This window comes from Patiria miniata, unplaced genomic scaffold (assembly GCF_015706575.1).
Source record: "Patiria miniata isolate m_02_andy unplaced genomic scaffold, ASM1570657v1 HiC_scaffold_11, whole genome shotgun sequence".
NCBI classification, from domain to species: domain Eukaryota; kingdom Metazoa; phylum Echinodermata; class Asteroidea; order Valvatida; family Asterinidae; genus Patiria; species Patiria miniata.
In genome coordinates, this window is record NW_024037049.1 from 4,035,366 (window position 1) to 4,057,453 (window position 22,088).

General features: G+C 40.4%; 1 protein-coding gene across 1 annotated transcript in view; it reads right to left on the reverse strand.

The window, feature by feature from the left end:
• Nucleotides 1-22,088, reverse strand: part of LOC119742473 (proteasome activator complex subunit 4-like) — a 59,841-nt gene that overhangs the window by 14,927 nt on the left and 22,826 nt on the right. The window contains exons 16-29 of the mRNA XM_038218412.1: nucleotides 21,333-21,470; nucleotides 16,924-17,139; nucleotides 15,603-15,757; nucleotides 13,809-13,904; nucleotides 13,263-13,437; nucleotides 12,094-12,192; nucleotides 11,048-11,209; nucleotides 8,724-8,852; nucleotides 6,801-6,992; nucleotides 5,458-5,594; nucleotides 5,242-5,295; nucleotides 4,326-4,455; nucleotides 3,537-3,772; nucleotides 1,470-1,539 (exon numbers count right to left, since the gene is read on the reverse strand). Of these exons, the coding sequence (XP_038074340.1) occupies nucleotides 1,470-1,539; nucleotides 3,537-3,772; nucleotides 4,326-4,455; nucleotides 5,242-5,295; nucleotides 5,458-5,594; nucleotides 6,801-6,992; nucleotides 8,724-8,852; nucleotides 11,048-11,209; nucleotides 12,094-12,192; nucleotides 13,263-13,437; nucleotides 13,809-13,904; nucleotides 15,603-15,757; nucleotides 16,924-17,139; nucleotides 21,333-21,470 (1,989 nt within the window). The remainder of the gene's footprint in view (nucleotides 1-1,469; nucleotides 1,540-3,536; nucleotides 3,773-4,325; nucleotides 4,456-5,241; nucleotides 5,296-5,457; nucleotides 5,595-6,800; nucleotides 6,993-8,723; nucleotides 8,853-11,047; nucleotides 11,210-12,093; nucleotides 12,193-13,262; nucleotides 13,438-13,808; nucleotides 13,905-15,602; nucleotides 15,758-16,923; nucleotides 17,140-21,332; nucleotides 21,471-22,088) is intronic.

A 22,088-nucleotide genomic window follows, 5' to 3' on the forward strand; every position in this document is an offset into this window, starting at 1 on the left:
AAGGCCAAAAAAAAAAAGTCTCCGGTTTCTGGTATGGAGCTTGCCCAAAAAGTGGTGCGGCGACGCGGCTTTTTTTTTTTTTTACCTGATTTTTTTGCTTCAAATGTCAGCTGATGACTGCAAATGGTGCCCGACTAAACTTAGTGCAAATATATGGGAGTCGAGAGAGGCCACATAAAGCTTATTCTTGACCATAACCCCATCTAAAAACACGTTAAAATTGTGCAGCAGCAGGATTCCAGTCAAACCAGTGAGTTTGGCGGTTTTGAGACATCATCTTTCATTGAAAAAAAAACTTTTTCATTTTGCCAACGCGCATGGCTACGGCGACGCGCGCATACCAGAAACCGGAGACTTTTTTGGGGGGGGCCTTTAAGAGCCCGGGGGCATATCAGCCTATGGAATAAACACTCGGCCACTGAGCCTCTATCTTATATGTGAGCAGATTCGGAGATTAGTTATGTAAAGCAACTGCCTCTTGACCTCCACATTTGAACCATTTAGCAAACGTTTAGTATTGGACAGTTGCTCAATGGAGGCTGCCATGTTGGAATAATTCAATTTGGTCGCATACTATTTGCATGCAAGGATATATCCCGCATTCATCACACAGATAGCGGAGTTAAAATGTATAATACTCAGACTAGGACATATAAGATCTGAAGCAAAAATGGTCAATTAATGAAAACATTTTGGAGCTAAAGTCATACTAATATACCTTAAAAGGTTTTTTTTTTATTAAATAAAACAGCCTTATTTTCCAAGGCCTGGTCACACTTGTTTAAAGCTGTAGTCCATCATTTGCAGCCATCCGATAAGTAACTGGCGTAATTGTTGTCGAAAAATATACTTGGTTGAAAGATAGTTAGTGGACTAAACTCCCTGTGAAATTATTCTTTCTGGCAAGCTGTCATTTTGAAGTAATCAACGAAAGAAAGCCTTTCCAATGGTGCGTCTTAAGACGCACCGTAGGAAAATTTAAATTAGAAGTTTGTTTTGTTATTCGGTGAAGCGCGCACAAGCATTGGCACAACGCACACACGAGCGCGGTTGCTATAATTCGTCGGATCAGTGCGCGACATCGCGTATAGCTGCAATTCAAAACAATTCAAAACATTATTCAGCAACTTTTGGTTTGAAATTGAGATCCTAGAAAGCTGTTTTTCTCGGAATATACAGCTGAAGCTGAGCTGAAACTTCATCAGGTTAGTTGTTCAGTATCCTTCATTAGATTTTGAGCACTTTTGTTGCTTCAAATGAACAAAATGCACAAATTACAAATGATGGACTATATCTTTAACCCATTAGCAACTGGACCTCATTGTATTACACTGTATTTACTTACTGAAAAATCAATAACACCATAGACTGCTCGGGCAGTTACGGGTGCTACAGTGAGTTATAATAGGCAGGGCGGTTTCGGGCGCTACAGTGACTAAACGATTAACTGAAAGATAACTTGGACTAACCTCTGACAGCTCATCTCTAGATCTGTCCAGCTTAGGTTGTTCACTGTAAGGGGCGTATTGCACCATGTTCCTTCAGAACAAAAAAACACCAGAAGCATGTCACATGTTTACGTGACATAATGTAAAATGCAATTGTGACATGCAACGATGCTGGCTGTTTTAATTATTGGAAGCGATTCTCTCAATGGATGTGAGTGAAATGTTTGTTTTTAGTGAGCCGATAAATTGGAATGGATTGAGGGATATTATATTTGTATAGGCTGGCTTTGCCTGAGTTTATAAATAAATGTTAATTACATGTAATTATATCAGCATTGGCAATCCGTTATCCTATTCAATTTCAATACCACAGACTGTGCAGGAAGAAAGGATAGCACTGCCTGGCCTACTCGTGAGACCTCTGGTGTACACATAGAGCTATATTAAATTACTAGAGCGCTAACTTGTCATTCTGTGCGCGGAGACGCTTTGAAGCCGTCCTGGGCGCAGACATTTTGAATTCATGTGTGTGTTTGTAGAAGTAATGAAATTTAGATGGATTGAATTTTTAAAGTGTACTCTAAATGCAACGCGCAAGTAGCGCAAACAACTTCAGCGCGTCATTGACGGTTCAAAACAACGTGACGGCAAAAAGCATCTGCAGCGAATACGCGCACGCGTTGCGCTGTTTGCGTAGAGCAAAATGACACGCTCATTTGCTGATCGTGCGTTTCGGTTTCGGGCGTATTGGCTTCGATAACGCACTGGTATGGAATACAAATGCAGATATGCAAATAGCCATACAAAATGTCTAGTTCTCCGTAGGTTTGTGCACAAACATGGATGCGCCCAGCAGGCATTACTTTGTTCACGAAGTTAGCACTCTAGTAATTTAATATAGCTCTATGGGTGTACATGACACAGCACATGCACACACACATTCTGTGTGTATGGGGAGGGATATGCAAGACTAATTTCCAACTCAATATCCGTAAATCCATATGTTAGCGTGGAAATATGCTCAAGGTTGCAATAGCAGTCAACAGTTGGTCTATCTCTCATTGTTGGGGGGGGGGGGGAGGCGTTTGTGCACTGAACCCATAAGGTTGAAAGACAATTGGGATATGATACAATGGTAAGAATATAAATGACATGCCGTGAATCCCTCTTTTAAGACAAAACCCGAGTACAGAACATATATTCCGGTTGTTGCCCAAGCCTGTGCCAGGATTTCAACTCTCTCATAGCTCAAAATGTAATCCCCTGGGGAATTTATTACTAGTTGAATGCCCACAACCAGCAGGAAGCAATTAGCATCATTTGACTGATTGACTTCTTCGGTTTTGCCTTAACCCTTCCCAAGTGGCCTAAATGCACACATATCTTCAACAAGTATTACTGAATATATATTATCTAGTGCAACATTTGTCCAGAAATGAAACCGTCTTTCCTTTCTTTTTATCGTTAAAATTGGTGCACAAAAACTGGAAATCCTGAATGGACTGTACATGTACACTGTAGGTATGATCTGATACACCGTGCCCTCTGGAGACGTGCACACAATCGGGAACAAAAGATTGTAAATGTCTCCACAGGGCAATTTCTATAGATGAATACGTCTCCACAAGGTTTTCACGAAATAGATATATGGATTTTACTCAAAAACTAGGAATTTCCAAGGTGGGTTGATCCGTCGCAAATGGAAGAGTTTTAGAAAAGGGATATTAAGTCCCAATTTCAGCCAAAGAAATTAATTCTGGTTAAAATAAGAGCATTTTGAAACTTCACTTTCAAACTCGAAAACATTACTACATGAGAACAAAGAAATGTCTCCACAAGGATACAAATTTCAGTATGCGTGTGGCCTGTATGTGTGTGTGTCCAGATAGGATGGCCTGGACTGGCCACCTGTGGTTTGGCAAATTGCCTGAAGGGATTAACCAGACAATGTTACAGTGCGCTGAGTAAAATATAAGCATCAAAATCCTGGTATGAAAAAAACCGGAGTTTAAAAAGGCAAAATCACCTCATGAGCTTACTGAATGAACTAAGCTTATTCTGCTTAATGAGCTTGATAAATTCGCTTACTTTGGCCATGTGTAGTAACCCCAATGGGTCTTCTCTACGAAGACACAGGCCTCCCACTCCGTCTCAGTTCTGGGCATCTTGGAGGAATCGTAGAAGTGCCACTGGTTGTCTGGACGGACCCCTGGGGCTAACCGGGCTGGAGGGGAGGCGCCCGAGACCGCGTAGGGGTCCAGGGGGGTCTCCTTGTGAGGGCGCTTCAGGACTTTCAGAATCGCACCAACGACTGCAATAGCCACCTGGTGAGAAGTGACAACAAAAACATTTTTTTTATTTAAAAATTTCACAAAGCTTGGCAATTTGCACATCAAAGTTTGTCCCACTTTTGTGATGACACATTAACCCTACCTCCGTAGTCATTTTGCTTGGGACCATCTCAAATTCTCCCAAAAAACTTCTCGGATATCAACTTAAAAGTTCTCGGACATGGTCCCATGTATTCGATGTGTTATGTAAGAATGAAGACAGATCACGCTGATCTTGCCATTCATGAACAAAAAGAAAGCGGAGAGTTTTTCTCCTTTGATGATTTTGTCTTGTTTTATTTCCCTGGCTAGCTTATACAGTCCCAAGAAACTGACTGGTACTGTTGTTTTTGTTTGCCTGGAGGTTTTTTTTGGTCTGCTTTCCGTTTTTGTCTTTGGTTTTGTACTCTATGTTGCAGTATGGCATTTAAAGGGTTTGTTTCTGTGTAAATTTGTAAATTTGATACATATTTTAACTTCAAAATCGAATTAATGTCAAGTGCGATTGATTTAAAAGCAGGTTGACAAAGCTTTCTTGTATTTGTACCTTGCGCACTGCCAGCGTGTCATCAACGAGGAAGTTTGTAAAAAGCCGGACCATGGCTGTTGGGAGTGGGGTGTCTGGCCTCACCATAAGTTTCAACATGCCTGTCGCCATCTGGGAAAACTTCCATCGTCTGTCGGGGACAGAAATGACAAGAAATATTTCTATGAAGAAAATGGCTCTTTAGGTATAGGATTGGGAGTTTCTCCTATGAACCAGGCATTCTTTTCTTACAGCAGGCCTCAAATTTCTACCAAAAAAAACCCCAAAAAGCCAGTGGCTCAAAAATGATCTACACAAAGATTCAATTTTTGAGACCCTTCTTTTCGAAAGAAATGTGTTCAATTCAGAGGGGGAGCCGGACTTTCTCTTTGAAAGTTTTGGGACAAATTTTGAAGGAATAGAAAAATGGTGGGAATGTCAAGCTAAAATCGGGAAAGTTTTGATTAATGGACTTTTTAATTTTTTTTTAAAGTACTTCGGGACACAATTTTGGTTAGGTAAATACCGGTATGAACAATTGGTATATACATGTGTGACTTGGTGGAGATCTTAGTTAACCCTCCTACTGTTTAAACAGTCACAGACAGTCAAAATTTCTATCCACTTCCCTGCTATACCTTTAACACAGGCTAGTCACCAACAGACAGATCATACGTCAAGCAAGCACTGTGACTAGTCAAAATAGGTCAACAGACAAAGCAGGCAAGTTGTGGTCACAGATGTTTTATCACTCACCCGGAGTCGAAGCATAGCTGTATCAAGTTACTTATCAGTCCCAGCCAGTCAATCTAGCTTTATGTAGGCTGGGAATTCTTAACTGTTGAAAACAGTTACTCGTTTGATTTTGACTGAAAGGACTACTTGGCACAGAATGTATATTTGCATACAAGGGTTAATGAATATAAAAAGCTCTTACAGGTTTCCTCGTTCGACCAGCTCAACTAAAGACGTGACCATGTTGGTGTAGATGCTGCCAAAAAAAAAAAAAGTATGAAAACTAACAATTTAAAAAAATTGATTTCAGGCAGCATGAATATTCATCATAATCTTACATGTGTAATGTTTTCAATAAAAGTTTGAAAAGTGGATCAAGCAAAGCACATTTTGAAAACTGATTTTTTTTTGTACACACCTTAAGTTCTTGTCATTGTTATTCTTTAGCCTCACAACGGCCTGCTCCATTTCTTCAGGGGTGGGTGCTTTAACCACAGTTGAAGGGCTGCCTGACTGTGACAGTTGGCCAGCTACGTCTACGCATTCCTGAGACACCTAGATGGCGACAGATGACAATGTGTGTCAACGATGACATGTTGGTTACAAAAAAATGGCAAGCTACTGGAAACAGCTTACTGACTAAATTAAACTTTGCATAATACTTTTTTTTTTAATTCCTCCCCCCCCCCCCAAAAAAATTTATACACAGTAAACTCCGGCTAAATGGGCACTCTCGGGACCCGAAAATTTGTGACGACTTAGGCGAATGCTGACATGTGCTGTAAGTCGTCATTTTGCCGACTTACATGAATGGTCTTTTGCACACATGATTCATTGCACTAATGGGCTTCGATTTACCCTGGATTATCTCCTTAATGCTTGAGTTGAATCCAGCAAATTAATCCTCGAATTGTATCATCGTGTTTGGGGTATTGATAGTGGAGACCACGATACATTATGTACGCGCACAGTAACGAATTAAATGCGTGCGTGGTACAGCATATACGCACGCATTGACTGCAGCATAGCAGTCATTCAATAAGACGACCCTCAAAATGGACAGAGCGCATGCGTACAGCATAGAGGGGGTACTGGTATTGATATGCTCACGAGGCATATGCGATGTATGCAGCAGGACACCCTTTTTCGACACCGGGGATGCAGCGATCACGGGCCGTGCGAAACCACTTTTCACTCGACACTTTGCCAACCGCAGTACAGGAAGTTGATGTCAATGCGTGATTTGTTGAATGCCGACTTACACAAAGGATTTTGTAATGCTTTTTATGGAAAGGGGACCAAGAGTAACATGACGACTTGAGCGAAATGGCTACTTATAAAAGCCGATTCAAAAATATTGAATGGAAATGCATTACAGACAATCGGGACTTTAGTCAGACAGCCGACTTGAGCGATTTGACGAGTTGTCCGATGTCGGTTTAGCCGGAGTTTACTGTATATACAATCAATCATTTAAATATACTCTTAAGGGCTATTATTATAAACTACATCCCAGCACATTTAAAAATAATTTGTACAAATATAGATTATGGTTATTTTTACTATTTCGCAATGGTTTTACAAAAGGCACTCAAGTGGTTTCTTTTCTTCCTGTCAAAAAAAACTCTTCTTTGATTAAGTTCTTTCGTTTAAAAGCCGAAAAATTATTTACCTTGGACAATTTGTTTTTATAAGACATTTTAAAGCAGTAATACAGCATCCCCTTATGCAGGGTTTCTCAATCACTGGTACCCCGCTTACCTGGTTCTTGATTGCCAGTGTGTCATACACCTTGTGTATCTTGACCGTGATCCCGTCAATCACCTTCATGATGGACAGTTTCTCTGAGTGACCGGCCTTGACCAGGGCCGTCCAGCATTTCTGCATGAGTTCCCAGTCGTGGACGCAGGCCAGCGTGCCCATGCCCCCGGCCTGGAGAATGTGCAGTGCGCCCTAAGGTGGTTCACGGGAGAGGAGAGAAAGATAGAAGAGTTTAAGTCAAGTCTTTTTCTGTGTCCATTAAAGTGAACTGAAATAAAATGTTGTATGGACTCCTGTACAAGTACCACCCACTGATCTGTATATAAAGACTGGATAGCGGATATCCATACACCATTCACACAGTAGACTTTGCATATTGACCAATTCGCCCCGGTCTCACGAAGATGGCCGCGTATAATACGAATGTTCTACGCGTATATACTGCGCGCGCTGTATCAACAGTTGACACGCATTTTGGTCACATACACATAATGATGTTCTAAAAAGGACACATTTTCGTAGTGATTATTATTTCCAAAACGCCGAAAAAATGAACTGCAGCATTAAAAAAGTAAAACCACGATGTTAGAAAAATTGTAAACCACTGTCAGTGCACTCAGTGGTGGTGGTCAAAATATAAGTCAAGTGAACTGCGAAGTTACAAAAGAAATCATGCTGTCTATAAAGACGGCAACTTGTCCTTTGTAGATCACCAGCCGATCTCACCAGTCTCACCAATATGGCGTCAAATGCATTCATTGTGCGGATCTTTATCCGCTATCCAGTCTTTATATAGAGATCAGTGGTACCACCTCAACAATTACAAAAAGAAAGATGGAGGGAGGGGGGGGGGACAATAACACATTAGAGATTTTCTTCAGGTTTGAAATTTGTGCCTGTATCACGTGTCTCTATCAATTATACGTGTGACGTCATAACTAATTGCGTTCTTCTCATACGAGATACGAGAAAGTGACGTACCTGATCAGAAATTTCCATCTTTCGCTCAAAATTTTGCCCAATCTAATAATTATATCAACCTCTCATTCTTTTTGATGTACCAGACATGTCGGATTGTAATTGAAAGCGCTAATAATAAAAGTGAAATTTTCAAGACATGTAGTGAATTTGGCTTTTTTTTTTTACATAAAATTGTGACTTGGTTTCCTTAGCAGCAGTACGTTTACACAGAGGTGCGATGGCGAAACTGAATATGTATATGCTTTCGGCATTTTTTCTGAATGCCGAAAGTGTCTATTGCTGGTGACACCTGACACTCACTCGAAGAAGCTTAATATTCATAGTATTGTGCCAAAAGTAAAAGTGCATGAAACAGCGCACTGCACACAATGTGTCCCTCCAACTTGTGAGCTGACGAAGCACCAAATACTGGTCGTGCTTCCAGTATTAGTCCATGGAAAGGAATCAAGCCTACATAACATGGCTATGTTGACTGAGCACTTACGATTAGGAGTATGAGTGATCAAAAACACAGCTGAAAGTTGGGCAAGGGATGTACAACTTTTTGCAAAAATGACTCAGACTCAAGACTCCATCCAAGTCCTTTCACAAATACTTGGGCTATTTCAGCAAATTGTTCATTGCAATATTGAGATTAAAAGCCAATGTATTCAGCCAGATTCTGTTTTATCATGACACATTTCTAGGGCAGTTGTTAATTTCTTGAGATGCTTAATAATATATAAATTTTCAAATTAATCCCAAAACAAGCTGGAGACATTTTATCAGGTGTTACAGGCTTAGTGTGTTCTTTCAGACGATGCATAACATATTTACTACCATTTTTTTTTACATTTTGATTGAGTTCTTCTGCTCACAGCCTCTTATCGTGAGTGGCTTTTGATCCTTTGTCATTTTTTTTGGTCAGGAGCAACCTCAATGGAATAAATAGAAACAACAAACCTTGAAGGTGTGGTGCGAGATGCTTTCATCCTCTCGCAGGTTTTCCAGAACTCTTGGGATGATGTCATAGCGACTGTAGGTCAGGTGATCTATGCTCTCGAACAGGATATTCTGGGCAACCTTACGAACCTAGACAAGAATCAAATGCATAAAAACCTTAAGGAATATGTAAACTTCTTCAGCATTGTAGAACTCAAGTCCAGCACCCGATTTCACGAAGCGCTGCGACGCGTCGCAACTCGAGTTACGACGTGTGACACGTCGCAACTCGCGACGCGTCGTATCATCCATTTCACGAAAGTTGCGATGTGTTGAACGCGTTCCTTGACAATGGCTTAAAACACGTCGCAAGTTAAGACGTGTCTAGTGGTTGTCGCAAAATAAGAAGAGTCATTTCTAAGCCAGTTTTATGCCATAAACATTACATTAACGAGATTATAATACCGAGGCAATGTGTGTAAAGTTGTAAATAGAAAATTCATTGAATAATTATGAACTAGACCGGAATATTAGAATTGAAATTTCAAAGTAGCTATACAGTCCAATGAGTTTGTTTTCCTTCAAAATTGCATCGCACGGCCGCCATTTTGTTTTACGTTTTAACAAATTTCGAGCTGAGATCCGACGACTCTTTGTTGAATATCAGACGACTATTTACTGTACGCTGACTAAATACAAAAAACAGTCACCGAGTTGTGCTATAAATACAACTACGACGCGTCGCACTTACGACGTGTTTTGTGAAATGGATCGCAGGACGCGTCGCAGCTGCGACGCATCGTAGAGATACGACGCGTCGCATCGCTGCGATGCATCATAAGTTACGAAGAGTTTGATGAAATCGGGTGCAGGACTCGGAGTCAGGTCTGTCTCGAGTCACAATATGACTTGACTTGACTTGAGGAACATCAGCAAAAGACTCGAAGGCTTGGAGTCAACCATTATGACTTGGACTTGACGCTAATGAATAAACAAAATACCTTTTCAAAACTTAACTACAATGCTTATTTCCAGAAAGTAACATTAAAGGTATATAAACAACATTTGCATACATCAACAAACAAAACTACACAATTATTATGAAATACCTTACTTGACTGTCAGTGAATAATAGTCTAAAGCATCCTGTGAAATCGTGGCACCTGGTGTGCTGTCATTTTCAAGGAAAGTGGAATTGTTGTATCAATTACCAACGATGGTCTACTGATGGTCGAGGATGCAAGTTCACTTGAGTATAAGCATTGCTTTTAATAGTATAAGTACTTGAAATTGTAAGTACTTGTAAGTACTTGAGCACTTGTTCTTTACAATGCACTCTCATGCCCATACTCTTCAACCTGTTCTTGACAACAAAATGGCCATTTTGGTTCTTTCATCAGTCCTTTACTGGATGCTACTATGCCTGTAGAGCGCCATGATCCAATGGTTATGGTGTTCAACCAATATGCCATGGTATTTGGGCTCAAACCTGCGATAGTGTTCTTGGGCAAGACACTTTACTAAAATTGACCTATCAGCGTTTGCGAGTTGGCCACAACCTTAGACAACCCTATGGAATTGTGTACGTTAAGTTTTGTTTGTCTCCGATTTTGCGCTTTCTGCGTCCATTTGTATATGTAATATGACAATATTTCACAAGCTGCGTTGGCGCAATTCTACCGCGATATGTTAATTGCCTCTCTCCACTCGGGAGTATAAAAAGGTACCTGCGCGCTTATCTTGGCTGCAGAAATGTGGTCTTTAAATCTGTTGAACAGGGGTTATACTTTTGAAGCACTTTAACCCTAAAGGGGCCGGGTTATTTTGACCATCTCTCAGCCGGGGGGGGGGGGGGGGGGGGGGGGGGGGGGGGGGGGGGGGGGGGGGGGGGGGGGGGGGGGGGGGGGGGCGGATTCCGCCCCCCCCCCCAAGATCTCGGCCATCGAGTGACGAAAATTTTTGAAACTCAGCACATGCATAGAGCAACTCTTCCTTAACATGCCCAAGAAATTTCATGACTATAGGTCAAAGGGTTTTGGAATTATGGCTAATTAATTATTCATATGTATGAATGGCAATTCTGCTCGGTGTACACGACATATATGCGAAAATTCAGTTTTCACGGCGCATAGCGCCGGAAAATTTTTCGCTACGTGCCAACCCGTGGTCCGAGGCTAAAAAGTCATAACAGCTCGGGTCGCGAAAAAATTTTTTTAAAAGCTATCGCGGAAAATGTTGAGGGGGGGGGGGCGGATTCCGCCCCCCCCCCCCCCCCCCCCCCCGGCCCTTTTAGGGTTAAGACGTTCCTTTGGCAGAGAGTGATATATCAAAAGCACCTCACATACCTCACTGTATCTGCTCATAGATAGCATGGTCAGGTCATGCAGGACCATCTGGTCCACTTCTGAGTAGATGACATATCTCAGTTGATTCATGAGCCGCTGGTCGTGCTGTATCTGAACCCGGTCGATCTGGAGGGCTCGAATCATGCGGTTCTTGCCATGTAGCTGAAAACATAATGAGGAATGAAAATGTCAAAAAGGAACAAAAAAATTCCAGGGAATGCTATGTGTTTTTGTTTGCATTTTGAGGGTGACAGGAAATCCATATATATTTGTGGAGAAAATGTTGAAAAACCTTGTTTGTTTACATAGCCTGCTACAGCAGCTTTCTTTTGCCTTTCTGGTGTGTTTCTAGCAGCGAATAAGAATTTGTTCTTAATCAGCACTGGAACATTGTATGTTATGACTTGTTTAAATACTAAAGTGAAGGTTTTTACATCAGTCCATTATTAAGTGGTTCTTGTCAATTTAATGAATTCAGGTGTGTATTTTCTTATTTGTTTGTTTGAAGATTTTTCGTTGGACAAGCGTTACATTCACTGTGTAGACTTCCTAACCAAAGACCAGGTAGCAGCGACGCTGTGTGGACTTGCCCACGTCCACACAAGGTTTTCCCCTTTCTGGAAAACAGGTTTAGAGGCATTTTGGGGTTAGGTTTATCCGTGAAAAAAATGAAGAGAAACACTAAAGGGAATCATAAAAAAAATTTGGGTTGAAAGAGTTTTCACAGTTTGAGTAAAATAAGGTTTTTCCACTAGTTTTTCTTAACTACACAAAAACAAAGGAATGTCCACACTAGGTATGTAAAACATGTCTGGGTGTGTGTGTGTTTAATTTAATTTGAATGTTAAGGTCTCTTATGTTCTATTGATTTAAATATAACATTTGTATGGATACTACACATACTTTTTACTAATTGCACATAGGAAAGCATAAATCTTATGTAATTTTTACGTGGCAAATAAAAATCTTGAATCTTGAATAAAACCAACAAATTTAAAGACAAGCCTGTTTTTAGATTGTTTTTTGAAAGGGGGGGTGTTACTGACCTTGTCTCCGATGGCTTTCTTGATCATCTTCCAACTCTTCATGCGAGTTTCAGAGCGTTGCTTCTGGGTTCCTGTGAACCACAGCAAGGCATGTTGGATCTGTGAATGGGGCACAAACCAAGACTATTCAAAATATACAATCTACAACCAACAAGTCCTGCTAGGACAATGGTTACATGGTGTTCCATCAGAGGTTATAATGAAACCTGGCAGAGCCCTGATTGACGTAGGTAAGCACCAACAATCTTACACGACAAATGCAAAAGCGACGCAAATCTTACATTATTCACAAGATGGAATTTGCGTCGGGGTGATGGAAATTCCATACTATTTTTTGCCCTTCACCGATGTAATATTGAATTTCCATCACCCTGACGCAAATTTCATCTTATGAATACTTTCATTGTGGTACCCGCTGCTACATCAAATTAGAACCTGCCAACCTATCCCGCAACCTCGGTGGTCGAGTGGGTGACGTCTGCACTAGAAAGCAGGAGATCGTTGATTTTTTCCAATACACTCGGGGGGGGGGGGGGGGGGGAACCACACTGAAACCTGACATTCCCTATTCAAAAACCCCTCGCACGCTCCAACCTTACACTCATTCCGCAAACCTATAGCCCTTCCTTATTCACTAACCCACTTCCACCCTAACTCCACCTCCACCCCCCTCTCCTGTTACCCAACACCCTTACATCCACTACCTTATTCCCTTCCCTATTTACCATCCCCTTCCCCATCTCACAACATCTCTACTTTCGCCCACTATTTCCATCCCCCGACACACTGAAATCTGACATTCCCTATTCAAAAACCCCTCGCGCGCTTCAACCTTACACTCATTCTGCAAACCTATATCCTTTCCTTATTCACTAACCCACTTCCACCCTACCTCCACCTCCATCCCCCTCTCCTGTTACCAACACCCTTACATCCACTACCTTATCCCCTTCCCTATTTACCATCCCCTCCCACAACATCTCTACTTTCACCAACTTAACCCCATCCCCTATTCACCAATCGCTTCCCCACCCTCCGGCCACATACATCCAACAACCTATTTAACCCTTCTCCCTCTTCAGCAACCTGTCCCCTTAAATCCACAACCTTATCCCCCTCCATTTACCACACCCCTTGCCAAAACCTCCCTAAGTTCATCCCATCCTTACCCTGCACACAAGCTGTAATGCTTTGGTATCGTCTTCCCCGGTGGCCAGCATGTGATTCATCAGATCGTGCATGACCAGCGTGATCTCTTCTCGTATGCGGGAGAATGCCGAGCTGAACTCCGAGATGCCCACTTGCATCGGGTGGGGGACTCTCTCTTGATTGACCGTCTCAATTCTGTGTGGCCAAGAAATATATAGATTGAGCACTTCAGCAACACTTGTTGGGCAATTCCACGCAAAAGTGGACATAGCTGAAAGTGGAAAATTGATGTAATCTTCAGAATGATAAGCGTCACAACCTAAAGCGTGGTATCAAATTTAACGGGACAACAAGATGTTTCATTTGAATGGTGTGCCAAGGAGATGGAATTTGGTCAAATGCATTTTTGTGTCAAAAACTTACTGCCAAACTAGTTAGTCACTTAACTTCAAGCGATCTTCTCTGAGAAAAATGCATCCTAAATGCTTTGACCTCCTAGAATAATAGAATTTTTATTGACTACCTGGTATAAGAAAAATAAATTGTTAAGACGGCCAACTACTCACAAATTGGTTACAACAGGTTTGTTCCACCTCGGTATAACAAAGCCAGCACCAGTGAGGAATTCATGGATGACTGTAAGGCTCTGAAGAAGCCGCTCCCTGTAAAATATACAAATGGTGTCATTATTGAGCCAACATTCTTCCTTTCATTTGTCTCTCTGGACAATCTTAAACATCAGAGTTTAAGTGGAAAGACCAACTAACGGACTTTGTTAACACTAACCTCATTTAAACAAATCAATTAGAATATCATAATTCCTGCATTGATACCGCCTCAACAAACTCAGTCAAAGGTAGGATAAATCATTTGTGCATTTTTTTCTTTCGAAGGAACAAAAGTGCCCAAAATCTAAAGACGGGTGCTTAGCAAACTAGCCTGATGAACTTTTAGCTCAGGGAGTGCAGCATATTTCGAGAAAACAATATTCTAGGATCTCAATTTCGATTGAAAAGCTTCCGAGTCATTTTGAATTGCACCTGAAATCAAAATCAGCTGATTGCAGCTACGCGATGTCACGCACTGAACTGATGAACAACAGCAACCATGCGCATGTGCATTGTGTCAACGCTTGCATGCACCAATTCACGGATTCACCGTATTACAACCAACTACTAACGGACATTTCCAAAAATCTTTGGAAATTACCTTCTTTTATTTTTTTTCTTCAATATGACAGCATGCCAGAAGGAATAATTTCACAGGATGCTTATTTACTGTCTTTAAACCAAGTAATCTTTTCAACAGTTATTTGGGTTACATTTTGGATAGCTGCAAACAATCTACTCTACCTTTTAGTGCACTTTTTGTCTCACTCCAACACCTTGGATGAAATTTTTTTTTTTTCAAATGGAAAGCAGGGTAAGGAGGAAGCAGTTTCCTTAGTTGGCTCCCAAACTCATGTCACAACCATAGTTGCTCATCGATTAAATGTACCGGTATATCGTTATACTAGATCCGGGTATCTCAACCCTTTGGCACTGTAGTGCCCGAAACTGCCCTGCCTATAACTCACTGTTGCACCCGAAACTGCCCAAGCACAATACGATTTAATTGCTTCTTCCGTGAACAAATACAACGCAATACAATAAAGTACAAGTACTAAATGGGTTAACCCTAACCGCCCTGAATCCTTCAAAATCCTCTTTGCCACAGTAAAGGAATTTGGAGGATTGAGGTTACATGGCAAAAGTGTGTTACTGATTTCGTACTATGCACTTTGTCAAGGTCTTGGACCGGACCTCGTGCTGTTTTTGCTCAGCCATGCATCAATATAGGCCTGGATTATGCTTGAAATCCTCCGTACTGCTCCAGGATGTCACTGGCCAAGCCTCAACATATTGACAGTCACTGCCGCAGGATTTTGCAGGATTCAGGCAGTGGTCACTCCTCCACTGACCGTATTCAAGAAATGATGAAGGAATTTGCAGGATGGAGGCTATATGCTATTTTTTCCATGAGGCCAATTGGAGGATTTTGCAGGATTGAGGCTACATCCTAGCAAAAGGCCTAGGATGTAAGGGTTGAAGTTTCTCTGCACATGCTATTTTCAGAGTTTGGACTCCCCCAATCAAAACAAAAAATGTTTTTAAGGTGCTGTTGTTCTAGCGATATCAAAGTTAATTACTTGTTTGTGCGTTATCGTTACAAAAGCAACCCAAAATAAAAGCGTATTTTCCGAGGAATTAAAACGTCTAAAACAGAAAAAAATTAAACAAAACAAAAATTGAAAACTTGTTTGGAGAAATAATTGAATAAGATGGAGAGAACAGGTAGAGTAAAACTGAAGCTTATCCTACCTGGACAGCTCTTCTCCCTTGATGAAATCCTGGATCTTGGATATCTCTGGATCAAAAAACATCTTCATCAGGTCTTTGATGGCTTTGATACTCTTCTCCGTGGGTAAATGCCACTTTATGTCCAGGTTGTCAATGTCGGTGGACGTACCCCAATCCTGAACACCGAAATAAAAAGTATGGTTTACTTGGTGGTAGATCCTTACATTCTACCCATGGTGAACTGAATCCCATATGTACATGCAGCTAATCCAAACTCATATGAAAAAAAAAATAATGATCGGACACTAGAAATAGGCTAGGGCGAATCCATACCGGAATTGATTAGAATTTTTTCCTAATTTGGAGTCAGAATCTTGATGCCATGAATTAGAGGAATAGACTCCTTTTAGTGCCCAATTCCATTTTGCTGACTGCTGACTCAAGTGTCAAATCCCGGTCTGATTCCAGATAATTTAAAGCAATTATTTTCTGTGGTACATGTGCATGTAAAAATGATCAAGTTTTTAGAGAGTAAATTAACATCTCAATGCCTGCCCATTTTTGATTCACTCCTAATTCATTAGAATATTCATTAAAAAAAAATCCTAAATCATTTTGCTGCTGTGTAAATCTGGAGTCAACCCCTGGCAAGAATCGCAATTGATTCCACAAATGTTGGAGATAACACAATCCTGCCTGACTTGAAGGTGGCCTGTCTCCACAGGCTATCATCCCAGCCCTTAAATAAACATTACCCTTGCTAATTATTTTGGTCAGCTTCATTGTGAGGTCAGTGAAATGCCTGATTTATCTCCATAAATGTATTTATTTCTTAACAAGGTATTCCTTTTTTTCCTGTTTATTGACCTGTTCACCCTGGGGCCCCAGAGTACATTAAAATTAACGCTACACCCCCTTGTACATTTAACAAGCTCAATCGGAAATATCTCGGAAGCTGCGGGCCAACGAATTCGTGTTCGTGCATGAGTCACCTGATTGTGCTATGTAATTCCTGGAAGAAGTAGTGTTTCGAGTAAAAAAGAAATCAGGTTTTTACCCAGTGACCCATGATGACCTTTGACCCCAGTTTGGTCATGTGACATGTTGGGGCTGGGCTACTGAAACTTTCGACAAAGTTTGGTTGAAATCGGTCAAATTATGTAGGAGCAATAGACAATGTCGGCGTTCGTTACTATTACTAACTAACGGACTATCACAGAGACACGATGATTTATTGAGCTGCTATCCCGCAGCTAAAAACATAATATTGGAAACAATCACAGGAATATAAGACGGTCATAAAACAATCATACAAAAATTTAAAAGCGAGAAATCACCTCACCCTGATTGGCAGATACTCATTGAGCGGTCTATCGAGTCCACCGGGTACGCTGCAGTATTCCAATGGGTAGATCATACAGCAGGCTTTGAGGGTGTGTTTCAGGAGGGTACAGGCAAAGCCATAACCTTCCTTACAGGTCAGATGGAGGGTGGATTGTAGGACAGACACCAGTGTAGACTGGTACTCCAGAAGGTCGTGGCTGGGGCACTGAACGATCTACAAAGCGAGCAGAGATGGTGTAAAAAACAAAATGAGGCTTAGGCCAAAAAAAAAAAATATTCAGTCTCTGGTCTACGGAGCTTTTAAAGGGACATAGGTGAAAAAATAAAATTGAAAAAATCATCGTAAGAATGAAAAAAATCTGCGTTCGAACGAAAAAAATCTGCGTTCGAACGAAAAAAATCTGCGTTCGAACGAAAAAAATCTGCGTTCGAACGAAAAAAATCTGCGTTCGAACGAAAAAAATCTGCGTTCGAACGAAAAAAATCTGCGTTCGAACGAAAAAAATCTGCGTTCGAACGAAAAAAATCTGCGTTCGAACGAAAAAAATCTGCGTTCGAACGAAAAAAATCTGCGTTCGAACGAAAAAAAATCTGCGTTCGAACGAAAAAAATCTGCGTTCGAACGAAAAAAATCTGCGTTCGAACGAAAAAAATCTGCGTTCGAACGAAAAAAATCTGCGTTCGAACGAAAAAAAATCTGCGTTCGAACGAAAAAGCTGTTTCCTGTTTGCTGTAAGCTGTTTGCCCTCCCTGTGCTGCCCACCACTTATGTGGGTGATTTTTGTGGGTCAAAACATTCTTTGCCCTGAAAACTGTTGTACCAAACATGTAAAACGTATCAATCATGATGTGACTCATATCATGCTCTTGTAAATGCAACAGTTTCTCCACATTTAACTGGTTATCCATGGGCCACCAAAAAAACATGTCGGGCTAGCCATGGCTATCAGAATAGCCCGACATGTTTGTCAATTGCTATGAGTATGAGTAGGAATCAGCTAATTAGTGAATCCCGTATCTGAAAGTGAGGAAGCAGAAAGTACATGTACATGTACAAGTGTTAGACTAGTAAAATAGGCTTATTGAAAGCCAGAAATGATCAAACAATATATACATGTCAGTCGCTTCTAAAGTTTGGAACTATTACAAGGATTAGGAATGAACATTTATACTGTAAAGGATTTGTGGATAGACAAATTTTTGAAAATCACAATGACGACCAGTTATATTTTTTTATCTGAAAAACTTGAAAGATAATTATATAGCCTTTTTTAATTATTTTTTTGAACTTGCCTCACTTTATAAAAAGAAACCAAAAAGGCAAATTACTTTATAAAATGTCTCATAAGTGTGTTGCCTCAGCATAGCATAATGGGTGGGACTGATGGGGTGGGGGGGGGGTTGTAGCTAGTATTGTAACAGGATAGGGACTCTTAAAAAAAGAAGGACAATTAGCTAGAACTTCATTGCAATGGTCAAACGTCATGACCAACTAACAGCAAGCCCTAGTAAGACCGTTTGAAAGCTCATAGACTGCTTTAAGACCAGTTATTGAAATTCCTGTACTTGGGCCACGGACCTATATTGGGCACATATGTCATGCATGTTGGACCTGAAAAAACATGACCAAATCACCCACATAAGTGGTGGGGCAGCACAGGGAGGGCAAACAGCTTACAGCAAACAGCAAACAGCTTTTTCGTTCGAACGCAGATTTTTTTCGTTCGAACGCAGATTTTTTTCGTTCGAACGCAGATTTTTTTCGTTCGAACGCAGATTTTTTTTCGTTCGAACGCAGATTTTTTTCGTTCGAACGCAGATTTTTTTTCGTTCGAACGCAGATTTTTTTCGTTCGAACGCAGATTTTTTTCGTTCGAACGCAGATTTTTTTCGTTCGAACGCAGATTTTTTTCGTTCGAACGCAGATTTTTTTCGTTCGAACGCAGATTTTTTTCGTTCGAACGCAGATTTTTTTCGTTCGAACGCAGATTTTTTTCGTTCGAACGCAGATTTTTTTCGTTCGAACGCAGATTTTTTTCGTTCGAACGCAGATTTTTTTCATTCTTACGATGATTTTTTCAATTTTTTTTTTTCACCTATGTCCCTTTAAAAGCTCCGTACTGGTCAGACCAAAGTTCCGGAATTGACGCGGGGACGCGGCTTTTTTTTTTTTTTTTGCTTTTTTTTTTTTTCTTCAAGCTTCGATTGTACAGACAAGGTGGGGTACTATTTTGCTTTTTTGGTGTCCTCATGTACATTGGTGTCCTCCATAATTTGCCTTGGTGCTCTCGATCATTTGCCTTGGTGCAATTTCCCATTCCTTGGTGCTCTTTGGTAAAAAAAAAAATTGAGGAGGTGCGCTGTTGGAGCTACCGCGGAACATTTTGGAAAAAAAAAAGATTGACGCGCATGATTAAAATCGACTGACCAGAGAGCGACTTATTTTTTTTTTTGGCCTTACACTCAAGACAGGCTTTATGGTGGAACTTCCCCCATGAGAAGTTAAATCTGTGAGGCGTTCAGGCAAAATGAGACAGAACTGGGCAGAGGTCTATACTGTTTACTACACTGTTTGTTGCACTTCAATCGGACATTCCGTTGACAGTGTTTTTTAATTTTTATTTACGTCATATTTAGTGAGGGTAGCTCCGATCAGTGCAGGGCACTGCTTTCCATGGAGGCCCTCAATATGAGAAATATGAGACCCATTAAGTAGCACCTTTAAGGGTTACAAGGTGCTCCTTAGAGTTCAACTTGATCGCCATTTCAAAAAAGGTAAATTTTGTAAAGTGCATTGAGATTTTTCTGATGATGTAATGTGCTTTATTAGAATTATTATAATATTATTGTTATTTAAAATACTGACAAAAAAATGTTAAATTTCTGTCTTCTTGTCGTGAAAATTAAAGATGTAGAATGTTTTTCTTTAAAACCTTTTATCACGCGATTTTTATACTACAATGTATGTCTTTAAAATATGGGTAGTAGCCATACGGTATCAAAGATTACAAATATCATTAAATCTTAAAATCTATTTTTCTCCAATACGGCCTATGCCCAGTCTCATGTTAATTTCTTTGTTTTGTTGTGCTGCTCAAAATGCAATAAGTTAAATTATTCCTATATTACTAGTGGGGCAGAAATGGGAGAAACTCGGGGGAATTGTGCCTTTGATGATACAAGCATGACACGTGGCACACAGTCAGAGTAGGTCTTAAGAAAGATATTTGGCTATAGGGCCATCACAGATCTGTCCTTTGAAAAAATAGGTAGAATAGCAAACAATTTCCAAAATTTTGAAAATGGCTGCCATTGCTTGTTATTCGACCTATATTTTTTTCAAAGGACACATCTGTGATTGCCCTATAGCCAGATATCTGTCTCATAACATACTCTGCCATGTGCCAAATGCCATGCTTGTATCATCAAAGGCACAATCCCATCACCTATCTGCCGTACTATACTATCTGAATGTGACGTGACTGAATCCAAATTGTCTGTCATCTTCCAAAAGGAAAAAAAATACACTGTGTCAACTGTTTAATTGGAGGGGGATACAACTGAAAACTAGCATAAATATGGGTCATTCCACCGGGTTGGGGAACAATGTGTGACATATGACCATATTAAGAAAAGCATAAATGCCTTGCTAGTAGTTGCTCTACATAATCATGACAATTTTTGTTGTTGGGTATTTCACGACTGCAGAAAGTTTGCAATGATTTCAATGTATTTTGCCAAAAGTTTGAGCAAAAAATGTCATTTTGGATGTAACATTGACACCGTGTCAGTGTTACGTCCAAGCATGACATTTGTACCTTTTTTTTTAAATTTCTGCGAAACATTACCCAAATTCACTTTGCGTACTTCTTACTATGCACGCAATACAATAAGAAAAGCTTTTGTTACGGTAGTCAGGTATCAAAAGGAGCAGAAATGATAGCTTGGTTGTGTGGATGTAACATTGACACGGAGTAAAACCCAAATGTCACACTTCCATTGAGTGATTTTTCACCGCTACATCCACACTTGAGGTATTGTTTCTGCTATATTTGAACCCCGACTATACCAAAACAAAAGCTTTTCTTGGTGCTTAGGTGTCCAGTTGTAAATATGCAATGTCAGTTTGGGTAATATTTAACATACGAGTAAAAATGGCAAAAAAAGAATATTTGGATGTAACAGTGTCAATGTTACGTCCGAATTAATACATTTTTGCTCATATTTTTGTCAAAGTACTTTCAAATGATTTCAAACTCTCTCAAGTATTGAAACACCCTAAGACAAATATTATGTTGAGCAATTGTTTAGAATGCATTGATACTTATAATAATATAACCAAATATATGGATGTAACATGCACTGCTTCCCAACCCGGTGGAATGACCCATAATGTCTTTGTCTTACCTCGGACAGAATCTGAAGATTAAAGAGTAGTTCTCCATCCAGATGTTCTTCTAACTGGACCTCCTCAGAGGCCGTCAAGTTGAGGATGATGCCACTACAGTGAGGGATGAACTTACGCAGAGCCATCTTGGCATTGGCCTGGGGAAAAAATTGAAACGAGAGAAACATGCTGCCAATACTGTCAACTGTAAGAGGATTAAAGTTATAATGAAGAATGGTATTTCTTTTAAGTGGTAAGAAGATTGTTCTGAGAAAAACCTGTGGACAAACAGTATGCTCTTGTTGTCAGTATGGTCTTACTGTCTTCGGGAGACATCTCTTGAAAGTTAAAATCATTGTGTCTGACCCAATATTTCTATCAAAAGTCATTAGCTGTGGTACACTTGCCATGAACTCATGAACAGTAGATGCGTGAACAGTAGATGACCTTCATGAGGACTCTGTGGGAGAGACACATGTTCAGTGCATGTGTATATGCACAATTTTCTGTGCGTGCACAAGTCTGTATCTTATTTGCACGAGTGCCATGCATTTTTTTTGGGGGGGGGGATCAATGTATTCAAGTCACTCCTAACTCTTTCTTTGTAACCGAGCGAGGGGGTAATTTTGCACGGGTCTACAACATAAAATGGTATTTTAGTTAGAGTAGTAGAAACCATTCCTAGAAACACCAGTGTTGTAGTACTTGTACTCAGTACTCGTACTCCTCGGGTACTTTTTTTGTCGCACTCGTACTTGTACTCGTACTCGAATGTC